The 20,049-nt window shown below is 47.9% G+C and overlaps 2 protein-coding genes across 4 annotated transcripts; one reads left to right on the top strand and one right to left on the bottom strand.

Annotated features, from left to right (window-relative positions):
- Window positions 1-357: 357 nt before the first annotated feature.
- On the bottom strand, window positions 358-7,499 carry LOC106592054 (cartilage acidic protein 1). Its single transcript, XM_014183359.2, has 14 exons — window positions 7,318-7,499; window positions 6,462-6,718; window positions 5,914-6,110; window positions 5,680-5,816; window positions 5,391-5,547; window positions 5,158-5,292; window positions 4,799-4,935; window positions 4,488-4,624; window positions 4,317-4,399; window positions 3,823-3,923; window positions 2,288-2,456; window positions 1,707-1,852; window positions 788-827; window positions 358-645 (listed from the first exon to the last, which is right to left on the bottom strand). The coding sequence occupies exons 2-14, from the start codon at window positions 6,671-6,673 to the stop codon at window positions 638-640; spliced, it is 1,659 nt and encodes a 552-aa protein (XP_014038834.2). The 5' UTR covers window positions 6,674-6,718; window positions 7,318-7,499; the 3' UTR covers window positions 358-637.
- A 47-nt stretch (window positions 7,500-7,546) lies between these two features.
- Window positions 7,547-19,775, top strand: LOC106592042 (coiled-coil domain-containing protein R3HCC1L). Of its 3 annotated transcripts, none has more exons than XM_045709274.1 (7): window positions 7,547-7,635; window positions 8,081-8,602; window positions 9,905-10,098; window positions 10,721-10,791; window positions 11,144-11,239; window positions 13,318-13,458; window positions 16,266-19,775. In XM_045709274.1, exons 2-7 carry the CDS (start codon window positions 8,090-8,092, stop codon window positions 16,319-16,321), a joined length of 1,071 nt encoding a protein of 356 aa, XP_045565230.1. In that variant the 5' UTR covers window positions 7,547-7,635; window positions 8,081-8,089; the 3' UTR covers window positions 16,322-19,775. The 3 variants fall into 3 exon arrangements, with proteins under 3 accessions (XP_045565230.1, XP_045565231.1, XP_045565232.1); XM_045709275.1 differs by having other exon boundaries at window positions 7,562-7,635; window positions 8,086-8,602; XM_045709276.1 differs by lacking the exon at window positions 7,547-7,635 and having other exon boundaries at window positions 16,271-19,775.
- The last annotated feature ends 274 nt before the right edge of the window (window positions 19,776-20,049 follow it).

Raw genomic sequence — 20,049 nt, 5'->3', positions numbered from 1 at the left:
ACGCACTGGGCAACACTGGCTTTGAGTTCCATGTCATTTCAGTGGAATAGACCTTGAATTGACTTCTCTAGTATCGTATCTCTCCCCAGAACCTAATCAAGCATCTGATGCAATTATGTGAGATTTTAGTTCTGGGTTTCCGAGATTACATTCAGTATCACACAGTTTTCAAACTGTTATAGACAACATGCCTGAACGTTCCATTCCCATTCATTTTCTGATTCTCCAGAACATCACAGATAATGATTGTCAAACGTCTTATTTGGTCCAACTGAGCATGGAGGGATGGAAAAGGTATGGGAATAATTGATTACGGATAAGATCTTGTGCTTTGAAAAGATTGTTGGATTCCATCAATGTTGTTTTATTGATTTATTAGGAATGGTTAATTATTCTAAAACAAATAAAATAGCAAAGGGGAACAGTTTGACTTGTCAAGAAAAACAAAGAAAAGTAGAACAATAAAAAGGTAACACTCACAGAGAAGATGACACTTATGAAAGATCAAAGCAAAACAGAGATAATCTACTGGTTCAAATGACTAAAACAATATGGAGTTTCATTGGTCTTCGACAGTATACATCATCTTGATGACAAGGCATATTTATGTTGCTTCACGGTATCTCATTCACTGCCCTCATATACCTGCAGAGAGAGAGAGGAGGGAAAAAGAGAGGGCCAGAGAGGAGAGAGAATGAGCAGAACTTAATTAATCTGTATGTTTTACTATATTGTAAATGTTGATATATTCCATCTATTCTCTGCCAGACAAGACAGATCTACATACCTGCACAGCGGCCATTCTTGACAAAGAATCCTTCCCCACACTGAAAAAGACCAGAACGTCAGTTCAAAGACATTTCCAGCTCCACCATTTTGAATGCTAACAGAATGACTGAATCATCAACTACACTTGTATTTCATCTGATGCTCTTGGAAGAAAGTCCAACATGCTGACTACACCGGGCGTCCGCATGTTGATTTTGTCCACCCACACGCGATCAGAACACGCAAGTTGAAATATCAAAACGAACTCTGAACCAACTATATTAATTTGGAGACCGGTTGAAAAGCATTAAACATTTATGGTAATTTAGCTAGCTTGCTGTTGCTAGCTAATTTGTCCTGGGATATAAACATTGGGTTGTTATTTTACCTGAAATACACAAGGTCCTCTACTCTGACAATGAATCCACAGATAAAAGGCTAAACCGAGTTATTACTAGAAACTCTCTCCTCCTTCAGGCTTCTTCTTCTTTGGACTTTATATGGCGGTTTGCAACCAACTTTAAGATGCATTACCACCACCAACTGGACTGGAGTGTGGAACTCAGTTCATCTTTCAATCACCCACGTGGGTATATGCTACTAAAAACCAATGAGGGGAGATGGGAGAGGCGGGACTTGCAGCAAATAGAATCAAGTTCTATTTTAGCGCCTTTTTACGCAGACACTCATTGAAGCGCGCGAGCACTGTGGATGCAATGATTGAATAACATGTACGTGTCCATTTATTTTGGAATGTGAGCGCACGTAACGCGAGCGGTGAGGTCATCATGTAACGGTTAGAAATCGCCACACAATGTAATTAAACAGAAAAACTACTGTTGTCATAGGGTAAGAATGTAGTAGCTGGTGATGGATTGGCTGAAACTTTTACCCAGGGTCATAGTTCATATGTCATGGTGTAAGTCCGCGGTGCGTACCTGGGTATCAGGGGTCAGCACGGACTCCTCCCCCTCTTTAGGGTAGCCAATCTCCATCACAGAGTTCATGTCACCAGGCTGCAGTGGGCGGGCCACGGAACGGCCATCCGGCCAATAGACCTCCACCACGGTGACCTCGTCCTTGCCTGTGAGCCAATGTGAAGAAAGGAAGATAAATACACAAGCTATCCAGAACTACTAGCTAATATGTCTACAAGATGTCTGCTGCACAGGAGGTTGGTGGCACCTTAAATTGGGGAGAATGGGCGTGTGGTAATGACTGGAGCGGAATGGTATCAAATACATCAAACAAATTATTTCAAGGTGTTTGATGCCATTCCATTTGCTCCGATCCAGACATTATTATGAGCCATCCTCCCCTCAGCAGCCTCCACTGTGCCCTATGCACTTGTGGAGATCTGATTGGTAGAAGCAGTATGGCAAAATTTTCACCTCCAAGCCAGAGAGGAAATTGGAGCAATTATCATATTGACTGCACCTATTAAATCCTCTCAGATCTCTACAAGTGCATAGGGTCCATTTGGGATTAGGCCGTAAATGGGAAGTAAACAGGAAGTTACCCAGTCCAAAATGGGCGACAGGCTCCATCTCACAGAGGTACCCCGAGCCGCCGTCGATAATGCGCATGAGAGCCCCGCTCTGATTGGTGTAGGCCGTGACCCGGGCCCCGCGGGCGAAGGAGCCGAACCGCGTGCGAGGGATTACACGCAGCCAGTGATTGGACGAGCCCTGTCAGGGTCAAAGGTCAGAGGGTAAAGCTGATGGGTCAGGAATATGTCGGGTGATATCATGGGCCCTGTTCAAACACTTGAGTTCATCCTCTCCTCCTTCCTTACTTACATATACATATGATAATAAACAAGGGGATAACACATTGATTTGTAATCATCGTCTTGCATCAAAATATCTAAATGAAATCTCATGCGCTTACAGTAACTCTCCACCAGGGGACAGTAATGAGGTCGTGACCATAGAGAGAAAAAGGGGTCTGGATGGATAGAACCCGTTGTAGCAGGATCAGTACTCCAGCACTGCTGTTCAATCACCAATATTAGCTTAGACGTTGTTGTTTTTTTTTTAACCCAAAATAAGAAAATGGACTACTTTAAAATGGAGAAAGCCATCACTGCTGTCACAGGAGCCATTATGGCTATACAGTGTGGCTAGACAGTACACTGTCCTTCTTTCAGCACATATCAAAGCTCATATCAAAGCTACAGGCTAAAGTTAAATCTAGACTTGGTTTCCTCTATCGTAGTCGCTCCTCTTTCACCCCAGCTGCCAAACTAACCCTGATTCAGATGACCATCCTACCCATGCCGCTCTCGAGCGGCTAGATGTTCTTTACCATTCGGCCATCAGATTTGCCTCCAACGCTCCTTATAGGACACATCACTACACTCTATACTCGTCATCTCTGTATACCCGTCGCAAGATCCACTGGTTGATGATTATTTATAAAACCCTCTTAGGCCCCCCCCCCACCCCCCTGAGATATCTACTGCAGCCCTCATCCTCCCCATACAACATCCGTTCTGTCAGTCGCATTCTGTTAAAGGTCCCCAAAGCACACACATCCCTGGGTCGCTCGTCTTTTCAGTTCGCTGCAGCTAGCAACTGGAATGAGCTGCAACTCTCTCTCAAACTGGACAGTTTTATCTCAATCTCTTACTTCAAAGACTCAATCATGGACACTCTTACTGACAGTTGTTGCTCCTTTGCGTGATGTATTGCTGTCTCTACCTTCTTGCCTGTGTCCAATAATGTTGGTACCATGTTTTGTGCTGCTACCATGTTGTTGTCATGTTGAGTTGCTGCCATGCTGTGTTGTCATGGGTTGCTGCCTTGCTATGTTGTTGTCTTAGGTCTCTCTTTATGTAGTGTTGTCTCTCTTGCCGTGATGTGTGTTTTGTCCTATATTTATATATTATTTGCCCCCTGTCCCCGCAGGAGGTCTTCTGCCTTTTGGTAGGCCGTCATTGTAAATAAGAATTTGTTCTTAACTGACTTGTCCTAGTTAAATAAAGATTAAATAAAAAAACATGGCAAAGATACAAAGATATGCCCTCTATCTACCTCTATGGTAGTGACTGACCTGAGTGACCTTGAAAACAGAGATGGGCTGAGAGGCACTCTCCCCATGAGCCACCAGCAGGTCCAACTGACCGTCCCCGTCAAAGTCTGTTACCGTGGCACCTGTCAATCAGAGTGAACACATCAAACGGCCAATCAAAAACAGGGCCTCTTTAGCCCTAGTAAACCAGGTGAACCAACTGAACCAAGTATGTTGTAATTTATGTTAACTAATACTTAGCAAAAACAGAATACATTAGTTTATTAAGACTTTATTAATCTTGTATAAAAGGGGAGTCAAACTCCATTTCTTGAGTGCCGAGTGTCTGCAGACTTTCGCTCCTAGTTTTCTTGATAAAGGAAGGTCATTGACGAGTTAGGATCTCCTCTGACCTGGTTGTCAAGGTCTTAATTAGACACGGAAACAAAACCAGCTGATACACGGTCCTCCGGGAATTGAGTTTGACTCCCCTGTTGTATAGGGACCAAAAGAATGAGTCTGCATGGTGTGGTTACCTGTACCCCGGCCCTGTGGCTCTGCTGCCTCCCCCACGTTTAGCTCCTCTATCTGGGGGTCAGCACCAGCCCTCCTGGCCACCCTGGAGGAGTAGGCAGACAACACACATCAGAAACTCTTTCTATCTCTCTCACACACACAGTTCAAGTCAAAGTTGGTGTCAGAGGTACCTAAAGAGCCTGTTGGGGGCGTGTCCTCTGTAGGCGATGTTGTTGAAGAAGATGTCCAGCTCCTGGTCATTGTCAAAGTCAGCAGCAATGACCGTCCGCACGGGAGAGGGAGAGGAGAACGACCCACTGGCTATGTCCTGAGGAGGGAGCGAACAGAGAGGTTTAATGTCTTTGTTTCCATCCCTCCCCAGTCGCCCTCCCATTCCATTCACTTCCCTTTGATCTGTTACACTAACCTCCCTCTCCCATCCTGCTTCAACCCCCACTCCTCTCCAACCTCCCTCTCTCTCTCCCTCCATCCCCTCTCTCACCCTGAATCTCTGGTTGTTGTCCTGTAGGTACAGTCTGTGCTGGCCATTCCAGTTTCCGTAGACAATGTCAGTCTTCCCGTCAGCATTAAAGTCTGCCAGCGCCACACCTCGGCCGTGCTGGTAGCGGTCCTCCACACCTACAGGGGGAGCCAAATCACTGTTATAACAACTACTATGCAGAGATCATGGCTATGGTCCAATTATCTCTCCTTCCTCCCACACACCCACCCTAGACACACCCGCCCTAGACACACCCGCCCTAGACACACCCACCCTAGACACACCCACCCTAGACACACCCACCCTAGACACACCCACCCTAGACACACCCACCCTAGACACACCCACCCTAGACACACCTGCCTGTTGAGCCATGTCAGTGAAGGTTCCGTCTCCATTGTTCCGGAACAGGAAGTTAGGTCCGTTCTCGTTGTCACAGAACACGTCAGAGCTGCTCTGGCTCAGGATTGGTCCAACCACTACACCACGCCCACCTGGTGGGAGGAGACAAACAGATACATAATATAGAAGGTATTAGTTTGAGATGGGTAAGCGCACGCACACATTTCTTCCATTCACTCTTGTCCAGTACCTGTGTACTTGTTGACCCCGGCCTGTGCTGCTACGTCAGACAGGGCGATGATGCCCTTGGCCAGGTCACTGGCTGCCTCGTCCATCTCTATCAGGGCATGGGGACCAACATTTCCACTGGCATAGTTAGCTACATACACAGCATAATGCCCTGTACCCTACAGGAGAGAGAAAGAGGAGGGTTAGAGAGAGAGGGGGGTGGGGGCGTAGACATATAGACGACAGACAGACACACAGACGGACAGAGAAAATAGTGAGAGGATGGATTGATGGATAGACTGTTTACATACTTTTCTGTCCACACACGCCACGGAGCGTCCTGCCATCCGATTGGCTACTCCTCGGCGCACGTTGATGTCATCACCCAGCAGGTCCTCGAAGTGTCCGTTACGGAACTTAAAGAGCTTGTCAGAGTATGTGGCCCGACCTTCAAAAAGAAGATTACTACTGACTACCAGAGTAACTGTTGTTGTTGTTAGTGTTGATTGTGTTTGTGTTTACGTGCTGTTATTATTGTTATTTACCAGAGTAAGCGTTGTTTGTATTGAGGAAGTAGATCTCCTCCCGCCCGTCCCCGTCTACGTCGCAGGCAGTCACCCCGATGGCGTTCCCCAGGGGGTCTCTCAGGGCGTAGAATGGAGAGCTGCGGTCATCCACCGCTATGTTCACCAGCCTCTGCTGACCACGGTCATACTTCAGGACCAGGTTAGGACCGTTGTACCTGAGAATGGAAGTGGAGAACATTAGTAGGTGTAGTGGAGAACATTAGTAGGTGTAGTGGAGAACATTAGTAGGTGTAGTCCTAAATGGCACCCTATCCCTGGATAGTGCACTACTTTGACCAGAGCCCTATTCCCTGGATAGTGCACCACTTTGACCAGAGCCCCAACTTCAGGACCAGGTTAGGGCTGTTGTCCCCAAGAATGGGTGTAGGTTGAGAATATTGGGTAATTTATGCATAGCCTGTAAAGTCCTATGGTCCAGTAAACTGTACTCAATGATGGCATTTGAATGCCCTCTTCCAACTCTCTGGCTCTCTCTTTCTTTATCTAAACCCCCCCTCCCCTCTCACCCCGCCACCACCACCTCCAGGTCTCCGTCTCCGTCCACATCAGTAACAGCCATCCCATAGTTCAGCTGGGTGGGGTTGTGCTGGTTGTCAGGCGGTAGGACGGTCTCAGTCACCGACCGAAACATGGGCTCGGAACTCTGGGCCAAACCACGCCCACACAGCACCAGGAGAGGGAGGAGCAGGGGAAGACCCGCCCACCAACGCAGCATCATCACAACAATCTGAATAGAAATGGAATTGATCCAAATTCCCCAACTCTGCAACAGACACCAAACGGGCTTTTAGTTAAATATTCAAAAAGTTACATGTTAATACATGGTTTTAAACACTATATTTTGATATCAACATTAGAATCATAGGGCATGCATAGCATAGTATAGGCTACTGCAGAATATCGGTTGGTGAGAGCAGGTATAGCAGGCAGCACACTGAACAATAAAGAAAACGAGTCTACAGTGCATAATTTATATCATTACATCATAGACTCAACAGCAATAGCCTCAAACTGCTAAATTCCAAAAGAGCCTAATATGACAATTAACTCTAGAAAATGGTGCGTACCAGTGTACAAAAGTGAAGACTTACCATAAATATGCAATGAACAATCATAGAGAAAAACCATACGTGCAGTGAATATCTCTTGCATAAGATTACGTCATGAGTTTTGCATGCACCTGCAACATTTTTTATTCTATACTATTATTATGTCGTTAGTTATGCATACTGTAATCACAACTGTAATATTGAGATGAACACTTATTTCAGAACATGGACCTACTGTGTGAGGGTGTGCTGCTGTTTATTCGTTTGGGAGAAGAAGAGATAATTACATTCAAACTCTGCACATAAATCTTACCTTATATCAGTTTTCAGCAGGACTCCAGTGAAAAGGTTACTGTATTCTAATGCGTTGTGTAAATTGCCTTATACAATTTCAATGTTGTTGCTTTATGCAAGCCCTTGTGTAAGTAGTTATCCAATCAGGGTGAAACGAATACTTTTAATATTCGGCGGTTCGACCAATGACTTGTCTTTTTTCAATAGAACTACAACTACCAGCAGCGATTTTAGTATTACGTCATATACATGCGACAGTTTTCCCCCTTCTAATTCTAAACATCCGGCGGTTTGTTGTTCGGTTGATATCTAGCCAAGTGAGAAGCTACAGATTAAGGTATTTTGCTAATGCTTATACGTTTATGATTTTAAGGAAATAATTGTATAGAATGTCTTGCTCTACAGTGCATTATGTGTTAGGTGTATTCGGGTTATTGCTAGTTAAACTGGATGCATACTGCTGCATAACGCAGCCAAGTCTAATTTATCACTCAAACACCCCGTTAATGACAACGAATTAGCAGAGAATGTAGTTAACCAGTTTGGACTTGTTTTTAATTTAGTACAGTATAGTTGTAAGATTTGTACATGCAGTTTGAATGGTTCCAAGTACCATGGCGCATGCGTGATAGCTATTAAATGACTGAGGGGGCTTATGCGAATTAACTAAAGAGAATTGGAGAGAGGGGCCTAGCTACTCAATTAACCTATCATAGGTATAACGGCTGCCATTTGGGATTCATCCTTAATGATTTGTTCCTCTTCCTTTCTCTTCCATGTAGGACAGTTGTATGGTGATGGAGGGGGAACAACCTCATGAGGACTGCGCCCAACCCCAGCCCTCCGCGTCCTGCTCCAAGATGCCAGACAAGCCCCTCTACCAACCCAAGAAGAAGCAGGACGGCCCCAAAGATAAGGCCCAAACCCAGGGAGACGGCAAACCAAAGCGCAGGCCTCGCTACACGGACAAAGCCCGAAAGAATGCCAAGAACAAGAAGGACAAAGGAGGGAAGACGGGAGGAGAGGGGAATGGAGTCCTAAACGGTGAGGCCAAACTGGAGGAGACGGTAGAAGGAGGAGGAGGCGACGCGGGGACACAGAATGACCGACAGGCTGCTACAGCCAACCAGGGAGGAGATGGAGATGTGGGTTCGCGACTGGAGACGGGGAGCAAGAGTTCTCCCTCTGAGAGAGAAGGGGGATCCCGGGAGGGGCTGGAGGCAGGGTCTCAGGAAGAGGAGGAGAGCTGGGATGCTCTCTTTGATGACGAAGGAGAGTGTTTGGACCCCCATGTGCTAGAGGAGGTGAGGCTGCCTGTCTGTATGTCTGTTTGAGGAGGTGAGTCTGCCAGTCGGTTTGAATAGAGTGGAGTCTGTCAGTCTGCCTGTCTGTCTGTCTGTATGTCTATTTGGGGAGGTGAGTCTGTCTACCTGTGTCTGTCCCTGTCTGTCAGGAGGTGAGTCTGTCTCTCTGTCTGCATCCCCAGAATACTGCTATAACACTCAGTGTATGTCTGCTACACGTTTGCTACTTATTAGTGGTACTATTGCTGCAATGCTGTTATTTACACATCTACTGTTCTGTCTATAGTTGGAAATCGTTAGGAGACTAGTAAACAAAATTATTATCTCTCTCACCCTCTCTCTCTCTCTCACACTTTCACACTCTTACCCTCTCTCTCACCCTCTCTCTCTCACACTTTCACACTCTTACCATCTCTCTCTCGCTCACCCTCTCTCTCTCTCGCTCACCCTCTCTCGCTCTCGCTCACCCTCTCTCTCTCTCGCTCACCCTCTCTCTCTCTCGCTCACCCTCTCTCTCTCTCTCGCTCACCCTCTCTCTCTCTCGCTCACCCTCTCTCTCTCTCTCGCTCACCCTCTCTCTCTCTCTCGCTCACCCTCTCTCTCTCTCTCGCTCACCCTCTCTCTCTCTCTCGCTCACCCTCTCTCTCTCTCTCTCGCTCACCCTCTCTCTCGCTCACCCTCTCGCTCACCCTCTCTCTCGCTCACCCTCTCTCTCTCTCTCTCGCTCACCCTCTCTCTCTCTCTCTCGCTCACCCTCTCTCTCTCTCTCTCGCTCACCCTCTCTCTCTCTCTCTCGCTCACCCTCTCTCTCTCTCTCTCGCTCACCCTCTCTCTCTCTCTCTCGCTCACCCTCTCTCTCTCTCTCTCGCTCACCCTCTCTCTCGCTCACCCTCTCTCTCTCTCTCTCGCTCACCCTCTCTCTCTCTCTCTCGCTCACCTCTCTCTCTCTCTCTCGCTCACCCTCTCTCGCTCACCCTCTCTCTCTCTCTCTCGCTCACCCTCTCTCTCCCTCTCTCGCTCACCCTCTCTCTCGCTCACCCTCTCTCTCTCTCTCTCGCTCACCCTCCCTCTCTCTCTCTCTCTCGCTCACCCTCTCTCTCTCTCTCTCTCTCGCTCACCCTCTCTCTCTCTCGCTCACCCTCTCTCTCTCTCTCTCTCGCTCACCCTCTCTCTCTCTCTCTCTCGCTCACCCTCTCTCTCTCTCTCTCTCGCTCACCCTCTCTGCCTCTCTCTCTCTGCCTCTCTCTCTCTGCCTCTCTCTCTGTCTCTGCCTCTCTCTCTCTCTGCCCCCCCTCCTCTCAGCTGGCCATAAAGCAGGGCAGGAAGAAGCGGCCGGTGCAGGAGGCCAGGTTTGACTACTACAGCTTGGATCAGGACAGAGAGGGGGACGGTGACGCTGAGCTCAGGGAGGATGAGCTGTCTAACATCATAGAAATCTACGACTTCCCCACAGAGTTTAAGACTGAAGACCTGGTCAAATCCTTCCAGGCCTACCAGTACGTAGCAGCCTTTACTGTCTTTTTAGGAGTCCTGAGGTTCCGTCAAATCTCATTCCACCCTAGTCCCTATCAATACACAGTGAAGCTGGTGCTCCGTCTCGGCTACCCCCGGTGCTCCGTCTCGTCGAGGGGCAGCCGAAGCTCCGTCTCGTCGAGGGGCAGCCGATGCTCCATCTCGGCTACCCCCGGTGCTCCGTCTCGTCGAAGGGGCAGCCGAAGCTCCGTCTCGTCGAAGTGGCAGCCGAAGCTCCGTCTCGTCGAAGGGGCAGCCGAAGCTCCGTCTCGTCGAAGGGGCAGCCGAAGCTCCGTCTCGTCGAAGGGGCAGCCGAAGCTCCGTCTCGTCGAAGGGGCAGCCGAAGCTCCGTCTCGTCGAAGGGGCAGCCGAAGCTCCGTCTCGTCGAAGGGGCAGCCGAAGCTCCGTCTCGTCGAAGGGGCAGCCGAAGCTCCGTCTCGTCGAAGGGGCAGCCGAAGCTCCGTCTCGTCGAAGGGGCAGCCGAAGCTCCGTCTCGTCGAAGGGGCAGCCGAAGCTCCGTCTCGTCGAAGGGGCAGCCGAAGCTCCGTCTACAGTGTGTGCTAGTGATGAGATGCTGAAGGTGTTTTTGTGTGTGTGTGTGTGTAGGCAGAGAGGCTTTGACATCCAGTTTGTGGACGATACTCACGCCCTGGCTCTCTTCAACAGCCCCATAGCAGGTGAGTCACACAGCTTTTATAAAGGAAAGGAAAAGCCATAGACTCTGGTAGCTCTGTCCGACACAATCATTTATTCACACACCTCATCACAGGTGAGGGATACAGCTGAACATGTTTCATACCTTATCTAAAGCACTGCGTGTCTCTCTTCTGTCAAACTCTACTGAAGATGTTTGGATGGTCAAATGAAGCAGTGGTCAACGTGTTTTAATAGTAGAGCTGACTTCTCAGTCAACATCTGAGGTAAACATTTAGCAACTGAACTCTCTCTCTCTTTCTGTCTGTGCACGTGGGTCATTGCTCACGTGTGTCTGCGTGCGTGCGCGTGTGTATGTGTGTGTGTGTGTGTCAGCTCGAGAGGCTCTGAGGACCAAACACCCGCTGTTGAAGGTCAGGTCTCTGGCTAAAGCCTCCGTCACCACCAGGGCCAAGGCTCGCAGCTGCTCAGGTACTGACTATCCTCTCTTTCATTCATCTGTCCATCCTTTCCTGTATCCTCCATTATCTGACTCTGAGTATTTCTGGAACTCCTTCATCTTTGACCCGTTTTCTCTTCCTCTGTCTGTCTGTCTCTCTGTGTCATATCTCCTGTGTTCTCTCTGTCTCGTATCTCCTGTGTTCTCTCTGTCTCGTATCTCCTGTGTTCTCTCTGTCTCGTATCTCCTGTGTTCTCTGTCTCATATCTCCTGTGTTCTCTCTCTCATATCTCCTATATATTCTCGCTCATAGAGTGAGGGAAAAAAGTATTTGATCCCCTGCTGATTTTGTACGTTTGCCCACTGACAAAAAAATGATCAGTCTATAATTTTAATGGTAGGTTTATTTGAACAGTGAGAGACAGAATAACAACAAAAAAATCCAGAAAAACCCATGTCAAAAATGTTATAAATTGATTTGCGTTTTAATGAGGGAAATAAGTATTTGACCCCCTCTCAATCAGAAAGATTTCTGGCTCCCAGGTGTCTTTTTTATACAGGTAACGAGCTGAGATTAGGAGCACACCCTTAAAGGTAGTGCTCCTAATCTCAGTTTGTTACCTGTATAAAATACACCTGTCCACAGAAGCAATCAATCAATCAGATTCCAAACTCTCCACCATGGCCAAGACTAAAGAGCTCTCCAAGGATGTCAGGGACAAGATTGTAGACCTACACAAGGCTGGAATGGGCTACAAGACCATCGCCAAGCGCTTGGGGAGAAGGTGACAACAGTTGGGGCGATTATTCGCAAATGGAAGAAACACAAAAGAACTGTCAATCTCCCTCGGCCTAGGGGCTTCATGCAAGATCTCACCTCGTGGAGTTGCAATGATCATGAGAACGGTGAGGAATCAGCCCAGAACTACACGGGAGGATCTTGTCAATGATCTCAAGGCAGCTGGGACCATAGTCACCAAGAAAACAATTGGTAACACACTACGCCGTGAAGGACTGAAATCCTGCAGCGCCCGCAAGGTCCCCCTGCTCAAGAAAGCACATATACATGACCGTCTGAAGTTTGCCAATGAACATCTGAATGATTCAGAGGACAACTGGGTGAAAGTGTTGTGGTCAGATGAGACCAAAATGGAGCTCTTTGGCATCAACTCAACTCGCCGTGCTTGGAGGAGGAGGAATCCTGCCTATGACCCCAAGAACACCATCCCCACCGTCAAACATGCAGGTGGAAACATTATGCTTTGGGGGTGTTTTTCTGCTAAGGGGACAGGACAACTTCACCGCATCAAAGGGGCAATGGACGGAGCCGTGTACCGTCAAATCTTGGGTGAGAACCTCCTTCCCTCAGCCAGGGCATTGAAAATGGGTCGGTGATGGGTATTCCAGCATGACAATGACCCAAAACACACGGCCAAGGCAACAAAGGAGTGGCTCAAGAAGAAGCACATTAAGGTCCTGGAGTGGCCTAGCCAGTCTCCAGACCTTAATCCCATAGAAAATCTGTGGAGGGAGCTGAAGGTTTGAGTTGCCAAACGTCAGCCTCGAAACCTTAATGACTTGGGACAAGATCTGCAAAGAGGAGTGGGACAAAATCCCTCCTGAGATGTGTGCAAACCTGGTGGCCAACTACAAGAAACGTCTGACCTCTGTGATTGCCAACAAGGGTTTTGCCACCAAGTACTAAGTCATGTTTTGCAGAGGGGTCAAATGCTTATTTCCCTCATTAAAATGCAAATCAATTTATAACATTTTTGACATGTGTTTTTCTGGATTTTTTTGCTGTTATTCTGTCTCTCACTGTTCAAATAAACCTACCATTAAAATTATAGACTGATCATTTCTTTGTAAGTGGGCAAACGTACAAAATCAGCAGGGGATCAAATATTTTTTTCCCTCAGTGTATCTCCTGCATTCTCTCTCATATCTCCTGTATTCTCTCTCTCTCTCTCTCATATCTCCTGTATTCTCTCTCCTTCACCTCATTTCATTCTCTTCCTTTATTCTACCCTGCTTCTCCTTTTCTTGTCACCTATTGTGTATTCTCTTTGACTTTCATTCCCTCAACACTGTCCCTCCTCTCGTCCTCCAGACTACCTGCTCCCTACTAAGGAGCGCCCCCAGACCAGTGCAGTGTTGGCCCGCAGGCTGGTGATGGGGGCGCTGGGCGTCAAGAGTCCCCAGAGCAAAGAGCACCGGGAAGCAGAGAGAAAAAAACTGCAAGATGCCAGAGGTACGTGATTAAAGGGGCAATCTGGAATTCAAGTAATAATAACAACAGAGGTGACCCCGCCACTTGTTTTGGTAAACGGCTGAGGGTTGGGGCTGGAGACAGCTATGTATGCAAGGACTGACCATCCATGACATCAGACTGATCACTTTAACCATATTTTGAAGCTATCCAGTGCATTCAGAAAGTATTCAGATCCCTTGGCTTTTTCAACATTTTGTTACGTTACAGCCTTATTCTAAAATGTGTATATATAAAAACAAAAAATCATCAATTTCTTCAATTTGCAAAAATGTCTAAAAACCTTTTATTTTTGTATTGTTTTTGCATTGTCATTATGGGGTGTTGTTTTTAGATCTATTTATTTAAACTCTTTTAGAATAAGGGGTTTTGATGGGGTACGACCAATGATGGGGATAACCCTGGATGACTGACGGGGTGCTATTTTGAAGCCACCGCAAAGCCGTCTTGGTACTCCTGCATTGTAAAATATATATATATTGGAAGCTATGGACGCTATGGAAATGCATTTATTAATGTCTACATTACTTTTTGACAAGCAGATTCTATTACAGACACCTTAATGCATACTTTTAAATTAGATTCTTCGAACAGGAACATAAAAAGAATAGAATAAAAAATAAAAAAAATGGTGTACTAATCTTTCTGTCCCTAATACAGCAACAAAATATTTAAATACATGTAATTTTGTCCTTGAAACATTTTAATTAAAATATTGTAGAATTCCATTCATTCCTATGGAGGACTGATCCCTCTGGGGAGTGCCAACATGGCTGACCGGTGGCTTCAAAGCAAGTAATTAGCCAATACGTAGAGGTAGCAATCCAGGGTTAATATACATCACTAGTATGACAGTCAAAGTAAGCTGTCGTAGAGTGTTGCTACCACTAGGGGGTGGTGTTCTGTCAGTGATGTCTTTTCAGGACCATGAACCCGAAGAAGAGTCTCAGCCTCAGAGAGTCTGAGGATAATGCTCTCATCTAGTGTTCCATAAACGCACACACACTGCACATCCTGGAAATAGCTTCCAGTCATGTTGTTTTAAGTGTAGCCTTTCTTCCAAAGACCAGCTATTGGGGGGAAAGTAGTGTCCTGACGAGATACAAATATAGAACAGATTGTCAGGAAGAACTGACAACTAGATGTTTGCTGGTGGTGACTTCTTTCACTGAGAGAGAGAGAGGAGACGTGTGTGTGTGTGTGTGTGTGTGTGTGTGTGTGTGTGTGTGTGTGTGTGTGTGTGTGTGTGTGTGTGTGTGAAACCTGAGAGGGTTGGTTTGGTTTCTGGTCAGACAGCTGACACACACACTCTCCCGTCCCTCTGGCTAAAAGTTTCCTTCAGTTGTTCTCCTCACGCCCTGTGTTGCCGGGCAGAACTTCTACTCTATCATTTCCCTGTTGTTTATTTCCACTCCCAGAGGATTTATAAGTGGATACATTCAGCCAGAAGGACCAGTCCACTCTGGTGATATTTCCACTCCCAGAGGATTTATAAGTGGATACATACAGCCAGAAGGACCAGTCCACTCTGGAGCAGCTGACACCTACTACCAAAGGCACTTAAATATTTTGTGTATGTGTTGCCATTCACCCTCTGAATGACACACATACACAATCCATGTGTCAAGGCTTAAAACTCCTTCTTTAACCTGTCTCCTCCCCTTCATCTACACTGATTGAAGTGGATTTAACAGGTGACATCAATAAGGGAGTATACTATACATTCACCTGGTCAGGAGGGAGCCGGACGGATGGCTGCTCAAGGAGCTGACTTTGTTTTCTGGCATGGATAACTGTTGTGCTCTACTGTTCTCAGGTGAACTTACAGGATGTTATGTGATCGTAGACATTGTGTCTCAGTGTGAAGCTCTGAGTGTTCCCTCCCCCTGGTGCCCAGTGAGCACAAGACTTTGAAAAGATGTCTTTTCAACCCCAAAAATGTGTATTTTCTTCCAGAAAATACGTATTTTCAACCCCCAAAAATATATTATTATAAGGTGGGATGTGCTTTTTATACAGTAACATCCTGTAATCACATACAGTCGTCTATGATTCATACAGTAGACGTCAGTGTGGTTATTAGATTCATTAGGATCCCCGTTAGCCGACACCAATGGAGACAGCTGATCTTACTGGGGTCTGACACAATACGAAAAATACATTACAGACAAAAAACGACTTCACAGTTGACATTTAAAGACATGAACATGTGTGTGTGTGTGTGTGTGTGTGTCTGTGTGTGTGTCTCTATCAGTTACACAGACACATCAGTACTTACACACCTGTGTTAACATGAGTGTTGTGGAGCTGTTCTCTCTGCTGACTTAAAGGTTCTACGTGGAACATTTCATCCTGTAACTAGCGCCAAATGTACATGAAATACCAGTACTAGTAAAGGAATACAACTCCACGAGAGAGAAACATACCTTTTCCAACGCTTGCGAATGTAGATTTTTTTTTACCGTGACTAGCCAGTCTGGCTGTTTTGTACAACTTCCTGTGTTAAGATTAGTTCTTGTTCAAGAGGTTGACAGAAACATTAGCAATACGTTTCTTCACATCCTTGCAACAGGTGTGTTCTGGATAATGATATGGTAAGAAACAGTACTGAGCCTTTTGGCACTTCTCTAAGTGTCTTTCACAAAACCGTGAAGAAATGATGGCTAATATATTACATGTTGCTCCTGTAAAGTGGAACTAGTCTTTGTCTTGTTGATGGTATTGGCTACTACTAGTAGTGTTGATTTACTCTCCTATCAACCTGTCTGTCTGTCTGTCCTGTCTTTCAGAGCAGAAGCGTCTGGCAGCTAAACAGAGAGACGACGCCTGGGAAGGGAAAGCCTGACGGAGAGGAACCACTTCCTGGCTTCTGCCCTCCATCCCATCCTCCCTTCACCGTAGGGACTAGACCCTCTGCCCTCCATCCCATCCTCCCTTCACCGTAGGGACTAGACCCTCTGCCCTCCATCCCATCCTCCCTTCACCGTAGGGACTAGACCCTCTGCCCTCCATCCCATCCTCCCTTCACCGTAGGGACTAGACCCTCTGCCCTCCATCCCATCCTCCCTTCACCGTAGGGACTAGACCCTCTGCCCTCCATCCCATCCTCCCTTCACCGTAGGGACTAGACCCTCTGCCCTCCATCCCATCCTCCCTTCACCGTAGGGACTAGACCCTCTGCCCTCCATCCCATCCTCCCTTCACCGTAGGGACTAGACCCTCTGACCTCCATCCCATCCTCCCTTCACCGTAGGGACTAGACCCTCTGCCCTCCATCCCATCCTCCCTTCACCGTAGGGACTAGACCCTCTGCCCTCCATCCCATCCTCCCTTCACCGTAGGGACTAGACCCTCTGCCCTCCATCCCATCCTCCCTTCACCGTAGGGACTAGACCCTCTGCCCTCCATCCCATCCTCCCTTCACCGTAGGGACTAGACCCTCTGCCCTCCATCCCATCCTCCCTTCACCGTAGGGACTAGACCCTCTGCCCTCCATCCCATCCTCCCTTCACCGTAGGGACTAGACCCTCTGCCCTCCATCCCATCCTCCCTTCACCGTAGGGACTAGACCCTCTGCCCTCCATCCCATCCTCCCTTCACCGTAGGGACTAGACCCTCTGCCCTCCATCCCATCCTCCCTTCACCGTAGGGACTAGACCCTCTGCCCTCCATCCCATCCTCCCTTCACCGTAGGGACTAGACCCTCTGACCTCCATCCCATCCTCCCTTCACCGTAGGGACTAGACCCTCTGACCTCCATCCCATCCTCCCTTCACCGTAGGGACTAGACCCTCTGCCCTCCATCCCATCCTCCCTTCACCGTAGGGACTAGACCCTCTGCCCTCCATCCCATCCTCCCTTCACCGTAGGGACTAGACCCTCTGCCCTCCATCCCATCCTCCCTTCACCGTAGGGACTAGACCCTCTGCCCTCCATCCCATCCTCCCTTCACCGTAGGGACTAGACCCTCTGCCCTCCATCCCATCCTCCCTTCACCGTAGGGACTAGACCCTCTGCCCTCCATCCCATCCTCCCTTCACCGTAGGGGACTAGACCCTCTGCCCTCCATCCCATCCTCCCTTCACCGTAGGGACTAGACCCTCTGCCCTCCATCCCATCCTCCCTTCACCGTAGGGACTAGACCCTCTGCCCTCCATCCCATCCTCCCTTCACCGTAGGGACTAGACCCTCTGCCCTCCATCCCATCCTCCCTTCACCGTAGGGACTAGACCCTCTGCCCTCCATCCCATCCTCCCTTCACCGTAGGGACTAGACCCTCTGCCCTCCATCCCATCCTCCCTTCACCGTAGGGACTAGACCCTCTGCCCTCCATCCCATCCTCCCTTCACCGTAGGGACTAGACCCTCTGCCCTCCATCCCATCCTCCCTTCACCGTAGGGACTAGACCCTCTGACCTCCATCCCATCCTCCCTTCACCGTAGGGACTAGACCCTCTGCCCTCCATCCCATCCTCCCTTCACCGTAGGGACTAGACCCTCTGACCTCCATCCCATCCTCCCTTCACCGTAGGGACTAGACCCTCTGCCCTCCATCCCATCCTCCCTTCACCGTAGGGACTAGACCCTCTGACCTCCATCCCATCCTCCCTTCACCGTAGGGACTAGACCCTCTGCCCTCCATCCCATCCTCCCTTCACCGTAGGGACTAGACCCTCTGACCTCCATCCCATCCTCCCTTCACCGTAGGGACTAGACCCTCTGCCCTCCATCCCATCCTCCCTTCACCGTAGGGACTAGACCCTCTGCCCTCCATCCCATCCTCCCTTCACCGTAGGGACTAGACACACCTCTGTTCCCTCCCTCCCCCCTACACAGGGCAGCTGTACTGAAGCCACACTGGACTGAACTGAACTCAGCCAAAGCTCAGAGTTTGTTAGCAGAAGATTTTCTCTTGGAACCTGATCAGCTTTAGATGAATCATCACTACTAACATTGATAACAGGGTCATATGGCGGTTAGGGGTCATATGGCGGTTAGGGGTCATACCTGAACGCTTGTTCAAAACGGTTTGCTACGGTGTCCACTAATGAATACAACCCTGGTCCATACAACGTAAAGGGTGGAGAATATAGTATGTGTTCAGAGAGGCTCCCATGCAGGGTAACCAGGGTTATTATGGATGTGTTCAGAGAGGCTCCCATGCAGGGTAACCAGGGTTATTATGGATGTGTTCAGAGAGGCTCCCATGCAGGGTAACCAGGGTTATTATGGATGTGTTCAGAGAGGCTCCCATGCAGGGTAACCAGGGTTATTATGGATGTGTTCAGAGAGGCTCCCATGCAGGGTAACCAGGGTTATTATGGATGTGTTCAGAGAGGCTCCCATGCAGGGTAACCAGGGTTATTATGGATGAGCGAATAGTTCAGGGATGCGCTGCGGGGTATTCCACCCGCCCAGCACGAAAACACCTGCTGTGCTGATTCAACTAATTCATGAAGAATAGTTTCATTAGTTTTTTTAGTGGTGGGCTGGAACAAAACCCTGCACACATACAGCACACTGTTGGCCCTGTGTAAGACGTGATGTGGTCAACAACCACCAGCGGGATACTAGACAGGACAGTGTGACAGTTAAACGGTAAGGTGGTGTACCCTCCAGGGTTGGGGTCAGTTCCATTTAGATTCCAGTCAGTTCAGCAACTAAATCACATTCCAATTCCACATTATCCTTATTGAAAAGCATTGAGGAGAATTGGAATTTCGGTCTACTTCTGAATTGACTGGAATTCAAATGAAACTGACCCCAACCCTGATACCCTCCTATTCTGTTTTTATTTACTTTTTATATCGTTTTATTACCAGCTGATGGGGAGGAGCTAATTATGACCTAATTTATGTTACATGTATTAATCTTATAAAAAATAATCAGTCAGGAAGTGTATCTTGAATCATCCTCCCCCAGTTTCTGCTCGTGTTAAAGCACACTGTTAGGTTAGGGGCAGTGTGTCAAGCGTCTGAGTATGAGAGCTGATCTAGGACCAGGACCCAACCTGTCCATGTAATCTTATTAGTTGTGTTCTAAAAGGCAAAACTGATCCTAGATCAACACTTCTACCCTGAGACGAATGAGACAGCTATCTTAACGGCTTAATAATGATGAGAGGGGACCGATACACCAAATAACATTATGATGATGTTTCTGTTTCCATTGCACCCTAATGTTTGTAAAAATGTTTTTGTAAAAACAATGTATTTTCTTTTCCTATTGTATTGTTCAGTGAACAGGGTTTGTCACTGTTTTTCTCTTATTGGTGGTTTAATAAATCATTTTTAAACTCTTTGTCCTGCTTCTCTCTCTCTCTCTCCGCCCTGACTCTCTCTCTCTCTCCGCCCTGACTCTCTCTCTCTCTCCGCCCTGACTCTCTCTCTCTCTCTCCGCCCTGACTCTCTCTCTCTCTCTCTCCGCCCTGACTCTCTCTCTCTCTCCGCCCTGACTCTCTCTCTCTCTCTCTCCGCCCTGACTCTCTCTCTCTCTCTCTCCGCCCTGACTCTCTCTCTCTCTCTCTCTCCGCCCTGACTCTCTCTCTCTCTCTCTCTCTCTCTCCGCCTGCTCT

This window comes from Salmo salar, chromosome ssa02, assembly GCF_905237065.1.
Source record: "Salmo salar chromosome ssa02, Ssal_v3.1, whole genome shotgun sequence".
In the NCBI taxonomy this organism is placed as follows: domain Eukaryota; kingdom Metazoa; phylum Chordata; class Actinopteri; order Salmoniformes; family Salmonidae; genus Salmo; species Salmo salar.
This window is presented reverse-complemented; position numbering and strand designations above follow the sequence as displayed.